The sequence below is a fragment of the Apiospora aurea genome (assembly GCF_038362705.1).
Source record: "Apiospora aurea strain CBS 24483 chromosome Unknown utg000007l_segment0_segment0, whole genome shotgun sequence".
Lineage (NCBI taxonomy): Eukaryota > Fungi > Ascomycota > Sordariomycetes > Amphisphaeriales > Apiosporaceae > Apiospora > Apiospora aurea.
The window spans coordinates 1,232,923-1,249,201 of record NW_027117394.1 but is presented as its reverse complement, the minus strand read 5'-3'; the positions used below and the strand labels follow the sequence as shown (position 1 = coordinate 1,249,201).

The 16,279-nt window shown below is 53.4% G+C and overlaps 8 protein-coding genes across 8 annotated transcripts; 1 reads left to right on the top strand and 7 right to left on the bottom strand.

The window, feature by feature from the left end:
• Window positions 1-137: 137 nt before the first annotated feature.
• Window positions 138-1,602, bottom strand: PG986_010656 (uncharacterized protein; the record flags this gene model as incomplete). The annotated part of the gene is made up of 2 exons (XM_066846878.1): window positions 138-305; window positions 397-1,602. 2 exons carry the CDS (start codon window positions 1,600-1,602, stop codon window positions 138-140), a joined length of 1,374 nt encoding a protein of 457 aa, XP_066696369.1.
• Window positions 1,603-1,766: 164 nt separating this feature from the next.
• PG986_010655 (uncharacterized protein) lies at window positions 1,767-2,224 on the bottom strand (the record flags this gene model as incomplete). Its single annotated transcript, XM_066846877.1, has 2 exons — window positions 1,767-1,902; window positions 2,154-2,224. The coding sequence occupies 2 exons, from the start codon at window positions 2,222-2,224 to the stop codon at window positions 1,767-1,769; spliced, it is 207 nt and encodes a 68-aa protein (XP_066696368.1).
• Window positions 2,225-3,779: 1,555 nt separating this feature from the next.
• Window positions 3,780-4,438, bottom strand: PG986_010654 (acetyltransferase; the record flags this gene model as incomplete). The annotated part of the gene is made up of 2 exons (XM_066846876.1): window positions 3,780-4,026; window positions 4,152-4,438. The coding sequence occupies 2 exons, from the start codon at window positions 4,436-4,438 to the stop codon at window positions 3,780-3,782; spliced, it is 534 nt and encodes a 177-aa protein (XP_066696367.1).
• Window positions 4,439-6,519: 2,081 nt separating this feature from the next.
• Window positions 6,520-10,083, top strand: PG986_010653 (uncharacterized protein; the record flags this gene model as incomplete). Its single annotated transcript, XM_066846875.1, has 1 exon — window positions 6,520-10,083. One exon carries the CDS (start codon window positions 6,520-6,522, stop codon window positions 10,081-10,083), a length of 3,564 nt encoding a protein of 1,187 aa, XP_066696366.1.
• Window positions 10,084-10,547: 464 nt separating this feature from the next.
• PG986_010652 (Xylosidase/arabinosidase) lies at window positions 10,548-11,557 on the bottom strand (the record flags this gene model as incomplete). Its single annotated transcript, XM_066846874.1, has 2 exons — window positions 10,548-11,385; window positions 11,430-11,557. The coding sequence occupies 2 exons, from the start codon at window positions 11,555-11,557 to the stop codon at window positions 10,548-10,550; spliced, it is 966 nt and encodes a 321-aa protein (XP_066696365.1).
• An 801-nt stretch (window positions 11,558-12,358) lies between these two features.
• PG986_010651 (uncharacterized protein) lies at window positions 12,359-12,619 on the bottom strand (the record flags this gene model as incomplete). The annotated part of the gene is made up of 1 exon (XM_066846873.1): window positions 12,359-12,619. The coding sequence occupies one exon, from the start codon at window positions 12,617-12,619 to the stop codon at window positions 12,359-12,361; it is 261 nt and encodes an 86-aa protein (XP_066696364.1).
• A 605-nt stretch (window positions 12,620-13,224) lies between these two features.
• PG986_010650 (uncharacterized protein) lies at window positions 13,225-14,083 on the bottom strand (the record flags this gene model as incomplete). The annotated part of the gene is made up of 2 exons (XM_066846872.1): window positions 13,225-13,739; window positions 13,810-14,083. 2 exons carry the CDS (start codon window positions 14,081-14,083, stop codon window positions 13,225-13,227), a joined length of 789 nt encoding a protein of 262 aa, XP_066696363.1.
• An 870-nt stretch (window positions 14,084-14,953) lies between these two features.
• Window positions 14,954-15,310, bottom strand: PG986_010649 (uncharacterized protein; the record flags this gene model as incomplete). The annotated part of the gene is made up of 1 exon (XM_066846871.1): window positions 14,954-15,310. One exon carries the CDS (start codon window positions 15,308-15,310, stop codon window positions 14,954-14,956), a length of 357 nt encoding a protein of 118 aa, XP_066696362.1.
• Window positions 15,311-16,279: the final 969 nt, after the last annotated feature.

The following is a 16,279-nucleotide window of genomic DNA, read 5'->3' as shown; positions in this document are numbered from 1 at the left end:
CAGAAAAAAGCTCATAAACCCAAGGCTGAACCATTCATAAATCCATAACCCAAAGCTCATGTTGTTTTACAAACTTCTGATCGAACCGAGCTTGCTTGCCTTGCCTTGCTTTGCTATGTGTGTAACGCCAAAGTGAATTACTCCTTTTTGTAGCCCATCACCTCTTCCATCCAGGGGTATACCGACGAGTTCGCCAGGGGGTAGCCCATGTGCAGCGCGTTGGAGAAGAAACGGGCCTCCTTGGGGGATCCGTACTCAAACAGCATCATCGAGTCCTCGATCGGCATGAGACCATCCAGGGTGCCCTAATGTTTCCTCGTTAGTAAAATGTATCATCGTCATACCTCTCCTAACCCTGCAAAGGGCCAATACTCACATTGACCAGCAACAGCCGACAAGAAGCCCCCCTGAATAATCCCACTCTCCAACAACGAAAACTTCTTCTGCACCCCCCGCCTTGTACGCCTCCACGCTCTCAAACCCATGCTTCATCGCAAATGCCGGGCTCAGCACGAACGGGTATTCGTGCCCGTCCGCGCGCTCCATCCAGTCGGCGTCGAAGAAATGGTGGACGCCGGCGCCCTGCGCGACGGACCCGCGAATCTTGTCCTTGTGCGTATGCGCGATGCGCACGGCATAGTACCCGCCGGCGCTCAGGCCCCAGACCAACAGGCGCTCCATGTCGAAGCGGCCGTCCTGTTCCATCCAAGCTAGCACGCTGTCCCACAGGCGGTCGGGCGACGTCGGGTCCGCCGAGTCAGCCGGACAGTCCGCGGTGCCCGGGATCTCGACCACCACGGCGGCCCAGCCGCGCGCCAGGAACTCGTCGCAGCGGACTGTGTTGTCGGGGCGGTAGCCGTCGAGACCGGTGAAGAGGAGGACGGCGGGGAACTTGGGCGTCTGGATCTCCTCGCCCTCGCCCGCCACGTCGTTTTCAGTAGCGGCATGGCTAGGTACACGGACGTAAGCTGGGATGATGTCGCGGTCGCGGCCCTGGGCGTGCACGTGCGGGATGTCGACCTCGACGACGGGCTCGTCCCAGGAGGAACCGGCCTTCATGTAGACGCGCTTCTGCCACTCCCAGGCTCGCCACTTCTCGGGACAGCTAACCTCGGGGAACGCGGTGACGTAGGGGAATCGGGCAATGCGCAGGACGCAGGCGGCGCGGAGGTACAGGTCGGACGCATCTTTCTGGTTCCCGGCCTTCATGGCGGCGTCGCCCTGCTCCTCGAGCGTAGCGGCGGCGGGAAAAAAGGCCTGGGTGTAGGCGGGGTCGTTGCCATTGTTGACATCGTCGGCGATGAGCTGCTCGAACACGGGCGCAAAGTCTTCGTAGGCGCCGTCGTGGAAGGGGTACAGCGACTTGGTGCAGGGGGATTTCCATTTGGACTCCCAAAGTGCCTGCATGCCGGAGTGGTGGGGCATGACTCGCTCAAAGGCCTCGTCGCCCATAAGCCAGCGGCGGGGCTGGGAAGCGCTGAAGACATCGGTAGCGGCTCCATTGGTTTTGCCATTGCTGGAGCTAGGAGTGGAGTGAGTGACGGCGCCGGGCCCGGACGCGGCCGCCGGGTGGGTGGGTAATTCGATTCTATGCGGAGACATGGCGGTATGTACAAGTAGGTGGGTGGATCGGGTAAAAAAGGGGGGCGAGATCGACGACGGTATGAGAATTGGAGATCGGATGAACAGGTAACCTAGGTTTCGCAAACAGGGATGGGTCGACGGCGCGGTGGCGGACGACTAATTGTACAATAATAGTGTGGAGGTTATACTTCGACAATCTCGAAACCGGCGTCGGCGGCGTAGCTGGCGGGAGTGCCGAGGCGCGAGACGATGACCTTGCCTGAGCGCTTGCGGATGACTACTCTGGGAGTGTTGTACCAGTTGCTCTTCTCACGGACTCTGTCGAATCACCATGTTAGTAACGGTTGTGTGTAACTGCATGCGCAATAGTCTAATTCGACCATGAAGCACCGGGCGCATCATGGGCATCTGCAAGGTCCAACTATGCTGTTATGCAGCAATCTTGAGGTTAAACCCATTCCCCCCGCAAGAACATGCTTGCCGTTTGATGAAAGGAGTTGGAGTGTGGTAATGAGTGGCTTCAGCGGGGTCCTTTGCCACTTTCCACCACTCCCGGTCGGGAAACTTACTGTCGTTGAAGAAGGGCGATATTGGTTCGAATCAACAGACCGCGAAACTGCTTGTCGGCTTGGGAGCCCATGATGGTGAAATATAGGCCAGCAGGCTCGCTAACGGCTGAGACGGGGGAAGCGCGAGACCACGGAGCCGGAGGTAGATTGCTTGCGCGATAGCTGGATTCGAGTAGGAGCCCCGCAAAGCCCAGAGTTGGGGATATCCGGAGTCCGAGTGGAGAGTTGACGAGTACGATGCGGGAAGGCAAAAAGAAAGTAGACAGTAGATCAGATAAGCGTAGGGGCTGGTAGGGGTTTGGGATTGTCTGAGAGAGCCAAGAAGCCGGTATGCGACTGCTTTGTTTAGTATGCTGATTGCTATGGAGGAGGTGGTGCGACAGGTAAGTAAGTATGTAAGTAGAAGATGGCTTTGATACCCTGTTGGAGAGAGGTGCGAACGATTGTGGTCTTTAAGTAACGAAGGGCCCAGCAATGAGGTATCCCGTGTCCGGATGAGGAGAAGGAGAGGGGGTCTCGTCCTGTTGCAGTGTGATGCTGCTGGCTGACTTCGCTCTGACTCGGAATAGGGTTAGCGGGTTGTCAGTAGAAATGTACGATTTAGCATGTGCGTTTTCGTCGTGCATGTGTCAGAGAGGCGCATGCGACTGTGTAGAGCTCACGTAAGTGGAAGTCAAGCAAAGGAGAGGCACATCATCATTGACTGGAACTTGGAGCTGTCTCGCAATTGCCTGTCGGCAGCGCCCGCATTTTAGTTCACTTACAGGTTAGCCAAATTCTGGATTCTGGGCTGGCTGGGGCCCTGGGGGAGAAGGGGAAGGGGAAGGGGCGATGGAACGGGGGAGATTCGCAAGAGAGTGGTTGCCATGGTTCACACACTGCTGGTTGCGCTTGCTTTGCTTTGGTTCACACTATCTCCCGCCCAGGTCTAACGGGCTACCCGACATTCCTTTCCCCAGCGACAGGATCAACTAGTGGTGTATGCGAAATCTACAGTAACCTACATGTACATAACCCAATCCACTGGCTTCATCGTTGTGAGATTATAGTCTTGCGACTACCAGTTGCTGACTGCGTTGAAATGCTTCAATATCAATTGGTAGAGTTTTGGCAGAGATCATGAGGTATGCGCCCCGTTGCTTGGTAAACGTATCGTATACCACAGTAGCCAAGCGAACTCCTTTTTCACATGCCAACGGCCGCTGCTCTGCCTAGACACGCTTGGGGTAATGGCATAACGTCTTGATGATTCTTGCGGTCTGCCTTGGAGTGTGCCCCTCTTTCGGCCGCACACGTCAGTAGCCCACTGCCGTCTATCACGTACTGCTTGCTGCATGTATCATCACTTCTATCAATCATTGGTCCATTCCTCTTAATCCCAGCTGACGGCGTGTCTGTCGTAGTATGTATGTCCCATCCCATCCGATGCCCAATCCAACCTAAATCACAACTCTATAACTTGGCGTCTATTAGGCTTGCTTAAATCAGCCACCCCCCCTTGAATTTCTCAAACGCCTACACTCGGGCGTCTTTCCCGGGTATTGTATGCCGTCTATAGCTGCCACGGAGAAATTGCCTCCGGGTGGAAGTGAGAGGTGAACCAAGAAGCATCGTTGCTCCTCCTCTCTACTGGGCAGGCTTACTCTTGTCCCCCGTGTAGTAGTGTGCCATTTCCAGACCGGCCCGACGGAAGCCGCACTTGACGTAGAAGCCCTCGTTGGCCTCGCTGCAGTCCAGGATGGTCTTGTAGCAGCCGACCTTCTCGGCGACGAAGTCGAGCGCCTGGATCAGGCGCAGACCCAGCTTCTTGCCTTGTTGATCTTTCGCGACGGCGATGTCTTCGATGTGACCGACGAGACCGAGGCTGTGGATGCTGTATACGAAGAAAAAGAGGAGGTTAGCATGCGTTCTATACCGCATAGAGTCGACATGCGCCCAATTGCGCCTCCTTTCTTCAATTGGGCCCAATCCTTGGCTGGGGGTATGGGTGTTTCTTACAATTTGCGCTCCACGATCAGGGCGCCAGTGCCAACAATGACGGGCTTCTCGTTGCTCGCGTCCTCAATGACCAGCAGGTAGTAGCTGTCGTTCTTTGCCATCCAGTTGTACCTCTCGGTGAAGGCCTCCTTCGAGATCTCGCCGACGGTGGTCAGGACGCGCAGGCAGTCGAGGAAGCCGGCATCGTAATCGGAGAGGCGGAGGGCGCGGGCGGTGTAGCCGGCAGGGAGGGCGGCTTGCACCTCGGGGTTGATGAGGTCGGACGAGAAGAGGCCTTGTTCCGCCATTGTAGAAGATACCGATCGGGGATCTGGTGATTAAGACTTGGCACAGGAAGCTTAAAATCGGAAGAAGCGAGGGGTTGCAGGCAGGTGGGTATCCGCGGGCGCGCAAGTTTGACGTGCTGGTGCAAGAGAGCAAAAAAGAACAGTCAACAAAAACAGAGCAACAAAGCTAGGCTTGCCCCTGATGAATGATCGTGCCTTCGAAACGAGTGCGAGAGCCGGAATCAGAGTTTGATGAAAGGAGGGAAAGATGTCAAAGAACAATGGACGGGACGATATGACGAGATTCCTTTGTATATACCTAGTTGGGCCGTCCACTGTTGTCGAACTGGCCAAGAAAACAAACACCAAGAATACGAGGGTCACACTGCGAGCGAGCGAACGGGACACCAAAGCAGGTTCACGTCCGTCTAGGTATTCCGTGATTCGTCCCCTGACTGGCCGTCGGAGCTCAGCCTCAACAGCCTCTGTCGAGGCAGGGTCCCATAGCTGGCCCCGGAAGCAGGGACCAATGCGACAGAACGGGCCTAAGCACGGAGGCACGGTGTCGGTTATTAGTAGCTAAGAATAGCGCTGGCCTTTTCGCGCGAGTCGCCTCCATCTCAGCCAGCAGTAGCACCATCGGAGGGCGATCATTTCATTACCCAACACTTCTATGCATCAAATACTTCCAGAGACGGAGCTGATGCTGCTCTCTTTAAGCTGCTTCCATAGGTATCCATACCGCACATACCTGGTGAAATGACAATCGAACCTTGGCGGCTTCTAGAGTCCTTCTGTTGCGGAGATGGACTTGCTCGACAAGGTAGAATGGAATTCTGGCTAAAGACACCTAAGCTTGAACAGAACCGACTGGTCCCGGATCGAGTCTCCCACCATGGAAAACCGGCATTTCCATCAACTTTCGCCGGTGACACGATGGGCAGAGTACGGTACACAACGTTAAGGAAACCGAATCTTCAATACGACTTGGCTTCCCTAGCCTGGCCTCCGCAATTCTCTGTCCTTTTTTTACTTGGTGTTCCCTGCACATATTAGATGTCAAATGACTTAGGTACCTAAACATCCCGCTATCCTACATCTGAACCAAAGTCAAGCAATTGCTGTATCTGTCGCAATTAGAGATATCCATTACCGGTCGACTGTGGAATAAGGTACAGGTACTTTTACTCAAAATCAATTGAATTTCTTCTCTGGTCGGCTGCGACCCGCGACTCTTTTCCGCCCCTAATAATGCCAATATGTAATCAATCGATTAATTCAAACTTCACGTGAAGACAAGCCCATTTTCGTCCCGACCCTGGCAAGTAAGTACCTGCACTGGTTTGTTGTCCCTTGCCTTTTCCATGCGGCCCCATTTTCCATGCCACGTTTTGCCCAACAAGAAAGCGCTGGGGACCTGCATTTCGTCATCCGTCACCGTGATTAGGGGGGCAATTGTCCATTTATTCAGGGGCATTCAATCAATGCATATCATATCGCCTTGCCGGGCGGATCGTCGATCTCTTTCCAGCATCCAACGTGGACGTCGCCCATCGCAAGCCAGTTGGTGACCTATACCCAACACTAAGTATTGTTTGATTGCTTGCTACTTGCTGCAGCAAATCATAGGCGTGTATCTGCCCGTTACTCACTCTCTTTGCCTAGGTACACACTTTTGGCCGGCGTTTTCAAGCTCTGCCCCGCGTCGTCACATGCCCCTTCGTCATACGCCAGATCCAACCCTCTGTTAAACTTTGGATGAAAACGTCCGATCTAGTATCGCCACCAATGTATTTCGGCGGCCTTCCTTTAATGAAGAGCTGGTAATCCATCATCATTACCATCGCAACCTGGTTGGAAGCGCCCAGCGCGAACAGCATGTTTTTGTCAATAACAGTACAGTATATTCATACGTTGGATGTTTCATGCATGTAAACATTGGCTTCGTCGCGGTCGTCCTTTTCTTACACCTGTAATTCTTCTTTGATATCGACCCGGCATCTTGCATGACCGGGATACTCCTGTTCCTGAACGTTTCGGGCTGGGAGCAGGCCACCACACAGAGGTGACAATGGAAACCCACCACCACTACCACCACCACCATGACGACCACACTCAGAACGAGTCAAGCGATGAGCTCACCGAGTTGCCCGGCGAAGAAACGCAGGAGCATTCAGACCCCCGAGCATGATCCTGAAGAGGATCATGAACATCAGCAACATCTTGCATCGATATCACCGGGCAAGACTCTTTTACCACACCCGATAGCAGGTGCAGTCAGCCTTGCGGCCCGCTCGACAGCTTTTGCCATCCGCGCAACCACCTTCGTTGGAAGCTTCGGCTTCACTGCCGCCAAGTTCACCACTCTCTCGAGTCTCGAGCTGAGCCGGGCCTTCTTGGAAACCGTCCTCAGCAGGGCCGGCCGAGATGTCATCTCGAGGTCTCGGACCGAAGCTGGCAGGCACAATGCCGAGTCATTGCTGGAACGGGGTCTTGACGGGATCCACCAAACTTTGCTGCAGGCCGTCTTCTGGACCGCCACCGGCTTCCAGGTCACCGAAACGAGTGTCACGGCGGCCTCTCAGGTGTCACAGCTGTTACTGTCGGTTCTTGACCAATTCTTCGGCTCGACCGACTCCTCCAGAGCCATCGCCAGTATCATAACTCTGATTCGACGCGAGTTCCAGAACCCCGCTACCGGCGTGCAAGGAGAAAAGGTCGGAGTTATGGACATCGTATTGGCCCTTGCTGGCCTTGCGTATCTGCAGAACTCGTGTCGCAAGACCATCCAAGACGAGATCCGAACCAACGGTCAAGAAGAAATCATCTGGGATGTTGTCGTCTTGAATGACGGCGAGCGTGTCGATGTTCATGAAGACAGCCTGTATGGTGTACACAACAGAGGCAACTATGCTCAGCGCAGTCTTCGCAGCGTCAAAGGCCGGGATGACATCATTGACGCGATTCAACAGCACGGCGAACATGAGAGCGGAGATGAAGATGATCTAGCCGAGGTTAATCTCAGAAACCAAATCATGAGCTCTCTGCCCAAAGACACGAACGTCTCCATATCCACCTCTACCACGACGACCAAGATCATCACAGTGGAGATCAAGGGGACACCCGATATCCCCATCTTGACGCCTCCGGGCGCAGATATGATCGAGAGCGAGATTGTGAACCCCGTCAATGCTCTTGCAACGGGTGTCAGAGACACGACCCCGATATACCGTGTCGTGTATCGGATTAGTCGCAACACCAGCAGAAGCACTGCCATTGAGCAGGATCCCGAAGACAACGATGATACTAAGTCGCGTGTCGAAATCTTGGATGAAGAAGACGACTCCTCGTCTTCAGAAGAGGAGAAAGTTATTGAGAAGCCTCCACCGCCACCGCCGAAGACACCACGGTCGTCAACTATGCCTCCGCAGACTACCCAGGCAGCGAAGGTATCGGATGGGCCGAAGAAAATGCAGAGATCGGTTTCATCGACTGGTTCCACCGGAAGCAACTCAGCGACCTCACCCAGGGAGCGCAACTCCCAGATCCCATTGCCCAAGCCGCCGCCGGAAAACGCCGCGAACCAGAAACGACAACGGCAACCCCCCAGTGGAACCAAAAAATCGGAGGAAACACCGGTAACACCTCAATCAACAAACAAAACAACAACAAAGTCCAAGGAGAACGACTCGGTGGGAAACAAACCGGGGGAGAAGCGTGGAGGACTGAGAAATGCCTTCAAGAAGAGCTCGGTTACAGGCCTCTCCAATCTTCTCAATAAGGATTCCAGCAACGAGAATGTCACGGCTCCAACCAAAGCCAAGACTGGGATGCGGCCCCCATGGGGAAGCAACAGATCTTCGCAAAACACACATCAGCGCAGCCAACCTGTCATGACGCCGGCCCGCCCTACCGTCACCAACCGGACGCCCAACCTGATTCCTGCCCGTGAGGCTCCCCGTGCGCCACAGCGAGGGAACCCTAATTACTTCTCATCGCGAGACCTCGGGACGCTCGAGGACAACCAAGCCCATAGCAGAAGCCAGTCGCGCTCGAGCTTCATAGCAGTACAACAGCGTCGGCGAAACTCGACGGTGTCGCAAACCGACACATTCTCTATCCAATCTTATGAGAGCCGGCCTGGGTCACCCACCTACTATCGGTCGGAGTTTCGCAGTAGCAATGTGCCCAAGTCGAAACCGAACAACGAGTCGAACGAGTTGGTGCCGCCTTCTCCGCAGCGACATCCCAACAGAACAAGAATGGGCGGCCTGTACTCGCCAAGTATCTACACGCTACGGGCGAGTCCCTCGCAGACGTCACTTGTTTTATCCTCCTACCACCAAAAGAGCGCATATAGTGACTCAGAAGCTGTTGATACTCTTAGGCGAACGGGTATGGTTGCGGGGATGTTTCCCAATTTCCACATCCTGAGGAACATCACTCGGTACAGCCGCTACGCATCTGCTGCTTACGGGTCCAACTTTCTGAAGTTTATGGGCATTTCAAAGCAGATGCCCCAATTGAAAGCCCTCGACGAAACGCACCAAGATGTGCGCTCCTTTGCGCATCATACAGAACTACCGCCCGACAGTATTCTGTTGTCGTCGTACGTCGATCCTCAGGGAGGTTCCGACTCCACCGGTTCTACCGACACCGGTATTCCCCTCGTACACACCATTGCCCTCGATGCGCAGTCCAAAGCTGTCGTGTTATCTTGCCGCGGAACTCTGGGATTCGAAGATGTCTTGGCGGACATGATGTGCGAGTACGACGACCTGCTTTGGAGAGGCAGAAATTACAAGGTCCACAAGGGCATCCACGCATCTGCTCGCCGTCTTCTCTATGGAGGCGACGGAAGAGTCCTTGTTACACTGAAGGAAACCCTCGAAGAGTTCCCTGATTACGGTCTCGTTCTATGCGGCCATTCACTTGGCGGCGCAGTCACGGCGCTACTTGGGGCCATGCTCGCCGAGCCTGCAACTACGGGCACAGCTTTCGTTACGTCTGCGCAGCAACACCGGAGGCTGCTGACCGAGGGCCAAGGATCGTCGGCCGACAATGGCGCAATCTGCCTGCCGCCCGGAAGATCTATCCACGTCTACGCATACGGACCCCCATCAACGATGTCGCCTTCACTCCAAAAGGCCACTCGAGGCTTGATTACGAGCATCGTGCACGGAAACGACCTCGTGCCTTACCTCTCCCTCGGTGTCCTGCACGACTTCCAAGCCCTCGCGCTCGCTTTCAAGACGGACAACTCAGAGGCCAAGGCCGAAGTCCGCCGGCACATCTGGGAAGGGTTTCAGAGCGGTGTCGCGGACCGGTGGTACAGCAACCCGCCCAAGTACCGCGACGAAGAGGACGACCAGTGGGCCTACGCCGCGTTGAAGACGCTGCGCGCCAGCATGATGAGCCCGAAGCTGCTCCCACCCGGCGAAGTCTTCGCGGTCGAGAGCACGCCCTGCTTGAGAAGAGATGCGTTCCTCCAAGTCGGCGAGGAGCAGATCGGGCGGCCCGCGACGCGCATCGTGCTCAAGTACGTTCGCGACGTGGAGAGTCGGTTTGGGGAGGTCCGGTTCGGCGCGAGTATGTTGACAGACCACAGTCCGGGGAGATATGAGGATGCGCTGCGGCGGCTGAATCTGGGCGTGGTGGAATCTTGATTGCTTTTCTTTTCGCTTCTACTTCTCCTTTTGCTAGCACTACTACTTTTATACATGGGAGCCAATGGTCACTGGGAACTGGGTACTTGGGGTACTTGGGAGATCCACAGGAGTCAAACCAACAACCTCACCTATGTTGGGGCTCACGGAGGTTAGAAAATATGGGAACAGTGAGGCCTTTTTGAATTAAACACAATCATACCCCCTTTTCTTTTGTGTCGCGCACGGGTACGGAGAGATTACATTTAGGTAGATAGAAACAGTGGCAGACATCATCTATCATACAACAGTGGAAGCATTTCAATCAAATGTGCCGCGGGGTGCTCGTTGAAAGCAGCGATGCGCGAGCTACATTTTTTGTCTTGTTCCTTCGATAAACAATATATGTATGTGTCTTGTCTTCTGAGCTGTGAAGCTCTTGCAAACCAGATGCAGCCAGCCCCCGAGATTACGTGACCAGGGCCTCAATCCTGCTTGGTGAACATCTTGCCGTCCTCATCGTAGAAGAGCTCGCGCACCTTGACGCAGCGCAGGTGGTTGACCCCCTTACTCAGCTCGCAGTCGTGGTGGAACAGCCACCAGCGCCCCTGGAACTCGACAATGGAGTGGTGCGTGGTCCAGCCCAGCACGGGCTCGAGGATGCGCCCGCCGTACGTGAAGGGCCCCGTCGGCGATTTGGAGGTGGCGTAGACGAGGTAGTGCGTGTCGCCCGTCGAGTAGCTGAAGTAGTACGTGTCCCCGCGCTTGTGCATCCAGGCCGCCTCGAAGAAGCGGCGGGCGTGGTCGTCGGCGGCGAGGGGCTCGCCCGTCTCGGGGGCCAGGATGACGAGGTCTTGCGCGCCGTCCGGGGTGAAGGCGCGCATCGAGCTGTCGAGTTTGGCGTATTTGGGGAAGAGGGCTTGGGCGGTGGGGCCGGAGGGCTCTTTGGGGCCGGACCAGGCGGCGTCGAAGTTGGCGCCGTCGTTCTGGCCCGCGGGGGTCTGGTAGCATTGCAGCTGCCCGCCCCAGAGGCCGCCGAAGTACAGGTACGCGTCCCCGGTGTCCGGGTCCACGAACGAGGCCGGGTCGATGCTGAAGCTGCCCGGGATGGGGTCCGGGTCCGCCACAAACGGGCCCTCGGGCGCGTCGCCGACCGCGACGCCGATGCGGAAGTTGCCCTGCTGGTCGCGCGCGGGGAAGTAGAGGTAGAACTTGCCGTCGCGGCCCTGCGCGGCGTCGGGGGCCCAGAGCTGCTTCGAGGCCCAGGGGACGTCCTCGGTGCGGAGGACGACGCCGTGGTCGACGAGGTCGGTGTAGGGGGCTCTAGGGAGGAGGTGGAGAAGACGTGGTAGTCGGCCATGTCGTACTGGTCGCCGTTGTCGTTGAAGGCGATGCCCGTCTCGCGGTCGTGCGAGGGGTAGATGTAGACGCGGCCGTTGAAGACGTGGGCGCTGGGGTCGGCGGTGTAGATGGTGGTTATGAGTGGGGGAGTCATCTTGAGATTTTGTCTTTTACTCTCTTTGGGTTTTTGGTTGGTTCGGCCTTGGTCTCTTGGAGGTTTAACTTGTTGGTGTAGGCAGTGCTTCGTGATTTCAATTATGGTGTTGCGGGGCTTGGGGTGTAAGTTGACGAGAGGCAATGGATGTAATGACTCGAGGTCCTGGGAGATGCGACGACAGTTCTTCTTATGGACTTGGACTCGAATAAATTTCCCTCAAGTCCAAGCCATTCTTGTGTCAATAGTAGTCGTGTGCTAACTGGATCCTAGAGATTCTTTGCTTTGCTACAAAAGAATATTTTTCCGTCGTCTCTTGCATCCCGCAGCCGCGCCAGTTGCATTTGGGGCTTTGGGGGCTCCCCGTCCCGGCGGAATGGACAGGGAGGCATGGGGGTCAATTTATCCCCATTTAGCCGCGCCCTTTACCCAGCGATCCGATGGGGCGCTCCCGTGGAACCGCCTGCTGCACGTCTCGGCGACCCCCTGCAGCGTCGTCGCTTACTAAGTTCACTTCGTGTGCATGTATGTACATGTCAGCATACGCTCATGGCACTGTATATTACTGGTTACGGTATTACTAGTGGTATCGCGGTACACCTGCAGTGCCCATGGAACGATCTATTCGTTCATGACTATGCCCATCGTCTTGTCGGGCATTCCATGGTGCTTCCTGATAGACCATCCATTAATGCACCCGCCGTGCAGCCTCCGGCGTCGAGCCCATATTGTAGGTTGAAGAAACCACAAGTTTCGCCTCAGCAACTATCTCCATCTCCTCCGCTGGGTGGTGTCACAATCTCAAGGCTTGGTGCGACGCTTATCCCCCAATGCCGCGGTACAGTCATCGCAGTTTCCACGCAGCTTGAGATGATGCTTTGAGTAGCGGCCCGGCAGGTCTCGGACACTGGCAACCCATATATCGGCGAATTTGGCCTCGCCACGGCCACATCCATGGCAAGATTGAGGAATGGCTGGCCCAGAAAAAAGACCATTCTGGAATAGTCGATATCCTGACTCCTCCATCATGGTGGAGGGCCCTTCGGCTTGGGGAACAACCATGTTGCGCTTCCAAGTGGGCGTTTGCGGATGGTGGTTGTCTCTGAAGAGTACCTCTCACGTTGAGATGTTGTATGTGATTGAGAACCCGGAGTCAGCACAATGCCACTGCTAACAGGCCAATGAGTCGGAAACAATCGCTGTATTCAATACGAACATCAACAATCCGGTTGAGCTTCATCGTACCTTCCTTTTCTTGCTACGATGAACTCCTTCATTCCAGTAGAAATCAATTCTTGCAATTGTGCTGGTACCCAACCTTGCTGGTTGTGTAGGTAGTTAGAAAGATGCAATCAAGCGCTTTTCACCAATCCATTACCCCCTCAGCTACACCTGCTACAACGAACAGCAGAGCGGTCGATATGATAGGAATCTCAGTGGCATCAAGGTACATTTAATGTTTACAGTGCCAATGGGGAAAATGTTTTGATTCTTGACTATAACCATGTCTTATCAGCGTCCTATGGTGCTTCCTGATAGACCACCCATCTGTGTATCCACGCAGCCTCTGGTGTCAAGACCACCGCGATGCCGTTCCTCCAGATACGTCAGCCTCCTTGACTGCGTATAGATAGGCACTCTGGGCCTTCTTCTTTTATTGTTGTGGATCAGAAGCAATCAGTGCAGATCCCAACCAGCGCATGATCTGCATTTCTGTCGTGTTCTGGGTAGCTTATGAGGCTAGTCTCGGCGAATTCGTCTTTATCGAGGCCACATTTTGTGCACTTCTCGGGCATCGACCGACAGCAGATCAACATCTCCTCCTCGTTTTCTGGAGATGTCATGACCCTCATCAGGGCCAATGCAAACTCTGGGAAGTTGTTCAGCTCTCGCATGAAGCGGTCGTCCTTGGTAAAAAGAAAGTCCGTATCTATGATAAATTCCTCGATCGGCTCGCGTAAGACTTCGAAATTCGGACCACTCGAATATGCGAGACGCGCTGCACAAAAGAGGGCACCCAGATCTTCATCGTTAAGAAGGGGCTCATTGGGATGAATGGCGTGGAAACTATAGTCAAAGCGCTCAAGCGCCTCTTGCTTCATGTATTCGATGTCGAAATAGTCCGCAGCGACGAAGAGATTAAAGGCTCCGCGTATTGAGCCAATTTCCGAAAAGTTATGCACTATTAATTATATACTCCTTATTAGCATCGCAGATCTTAAAGGTATTAGCGCCAGTGAGATGCGACCTACCGTGTCCTGTGAAGAGATAATAGAGGACCATTTCTACTGCCGTGGCATCTTGGCCCTCAATGGTCAACTGATTGGAAGTTGCCTCGCTGAAGGGACCAGTAAATGCCTTTCTGAAGTATTCCGAACGTGAACATAAAATTGACTTGTGGACTGGCCAGGTTGTGTCGTCTACGGTGACCTTCGCGTCGGACAGGAACTCATTGTTGAACATTTCCTTGCCGACGCGCTGCATCATGCCCCAAGGCTCCTTGGGTATGGAGTCGTATTCAGACATGGGGAATGAGACCTTCGTGTGTTGGTTTTGAAGAGGCTCGCAACAAGTTGGTTGTTGACGTGACGGATGGGGAAAACGACTCAAGGCCAGTAAAGAAAAAGAAATAAGGCTGTGTGTGGTTGGGATACTCGCGGCGTCCTCACCTTAGACGCACCTGCCTTATTCTGATGGCAGAAAACCTCCCCAGGGAAGTAGAATGTCGTTGAAATTCAGTAGAATTATTTGTCGTTGTGCACCCAAGATAGATGAAGAAGCGCCTTCCACAGATTGGCCACTTCTTGCGGCTGCTGCAATGAACGGAAGAGCGGTCGACGCAATAGAACTGTTAGCGGTATCGGGTCACATCTGCAGTGCCAATGGAATGATTCAGAGTAACCAAGCCATTCATGTTTACACTTTACTTCATGAGGCCCAGGTATGTCTATGTAGATTGATGATTCATGTGTATCTTGTCGGATGGTCTATGGTGGATTCTTCGTCACCCAACTACTCATGTATCTGCGCAGCTTCTGTGTCAAAGCCGTGCTGTATGCTGAAGACATCGGGATGCCGCCCTTCCAAACATACCGATCTCCTCGGCTGTGAACTAACTAGGCCTGAGGGGCCTTCTTCTCCGCTTGATGCGCTTTGTGGACGCAATTATCACAGCGTCCAAGGAGCCCGAACTCCATACTTCCCCCAGACTGGCATCCAATACCGCCTCTACCTCTGCCTCTGCCGCCTCTTCTTCCACCTCTTCCACGGGTGCCTACTCTAGATTCTCTGCATACCTCACACTCATGCTCGACCTTCCTGACGACCCATGTCTCAGAGTAAAAAGCATAGTTTTGGCCGCAGGATACGCATTCTTCGGGTTTGGCTCGAAGGCTTTCACAAGGCAGCAAAAAGACGGATGATAGCCTCGGAAAGATCTGGGATGGTCTTCAGTTCTTCCATGAAACGTGTGTCCCGGAGTAGAAGAAACGAATGGTTCGAGATGAAGGACTCGATTGGGTCTCGTAGAAACGCGAAGGACAGGCCGCCGTCGTATGCCAGATGAGCTGCATGGAAGAAATCTTCCAATCTCTTGCCCAACAAGAGGGGCTCCTTGATACTGGTCTGGAACTGCAAGTGTCTTAGGTGCGATTCGAACACTGTGTATATCTCCCATTCTAGGACTGCGAGACTGAAGTAATTCGCGGCGACGAAGAGGTCGGCGAGCGCGCGCATCGAACCCAGCTCCTTCATTGTTGGGCACTGAGTATCCAGGGTTAGCGACGATGATTAGAAACCTCTAACGAGTTAGGCTGGGCCTACCCTGTCCGGTGTAGAGAAAGCGTAAAACCAAGTCCACGTACTTGGGGTCATGGCCCGTGACGTCCAACGTATTGGTGGCAGCTTCCTTGAAAGGTCCGGCGAGTGCCTTTTTGAACCACTCCGACCGGGTGCACAGGATACTTGTCGCAGGAGGATGGAGACAGGGGGTCGCCCCTTGACGCGCCTAGCGCGCTACGTTAGATATTTTATTTGTGTATTTATTAGTACGGTAGTACCTTTCTTTTTTGTTCTTTCTTTTTTTTTTTTTTAGACAGTACTTTAGTACTTAATATACCATCCGAACGCTCTCTGCCGTGCGATAGTTATAAGCCCGGCGTTTTTTATTAAATAAGCTCGTTATTATTATTATACCGTTTATTTTATTAAACCCTGCGCATTAAAGAGCGATTTTAGATCTGTATTTTTTTATACCTTTTTATTTTCTTATTACTTTTACGACGCCTACTATGTTTAAATTTTTTATTAAGCTGGCTAATATTAGGCTCGAGATTAAGAGAAACTGGTTAATTAGTATAACTCGTTTAAAATAAGTGTTCTCGAGCGTGGTATTTAAATATATCTCGATCTTAATATATTTAACGACGTTTATTTTTATAATAAGCTTAAGTTACGTATAATCGACGAGATTAAATAGGGTTTAACCGAGAATTTTTAATTAATAAGCGAAATTAGTTTAATAGACTTTATAATAAGCGTATATACGGCGATAAAAGACTCGAAGCCGATATACGACGCGTTTATTAACGATATTATTAAGTGTATTAAACTTAAATAAAACGAATAGAGTATAAAAATATACCGTTATATAACGTAATCCACGGTTTAATTAAACACACGGTCTAATTAAACACTTTCTAAGGCTTCGTATAACGAAATATA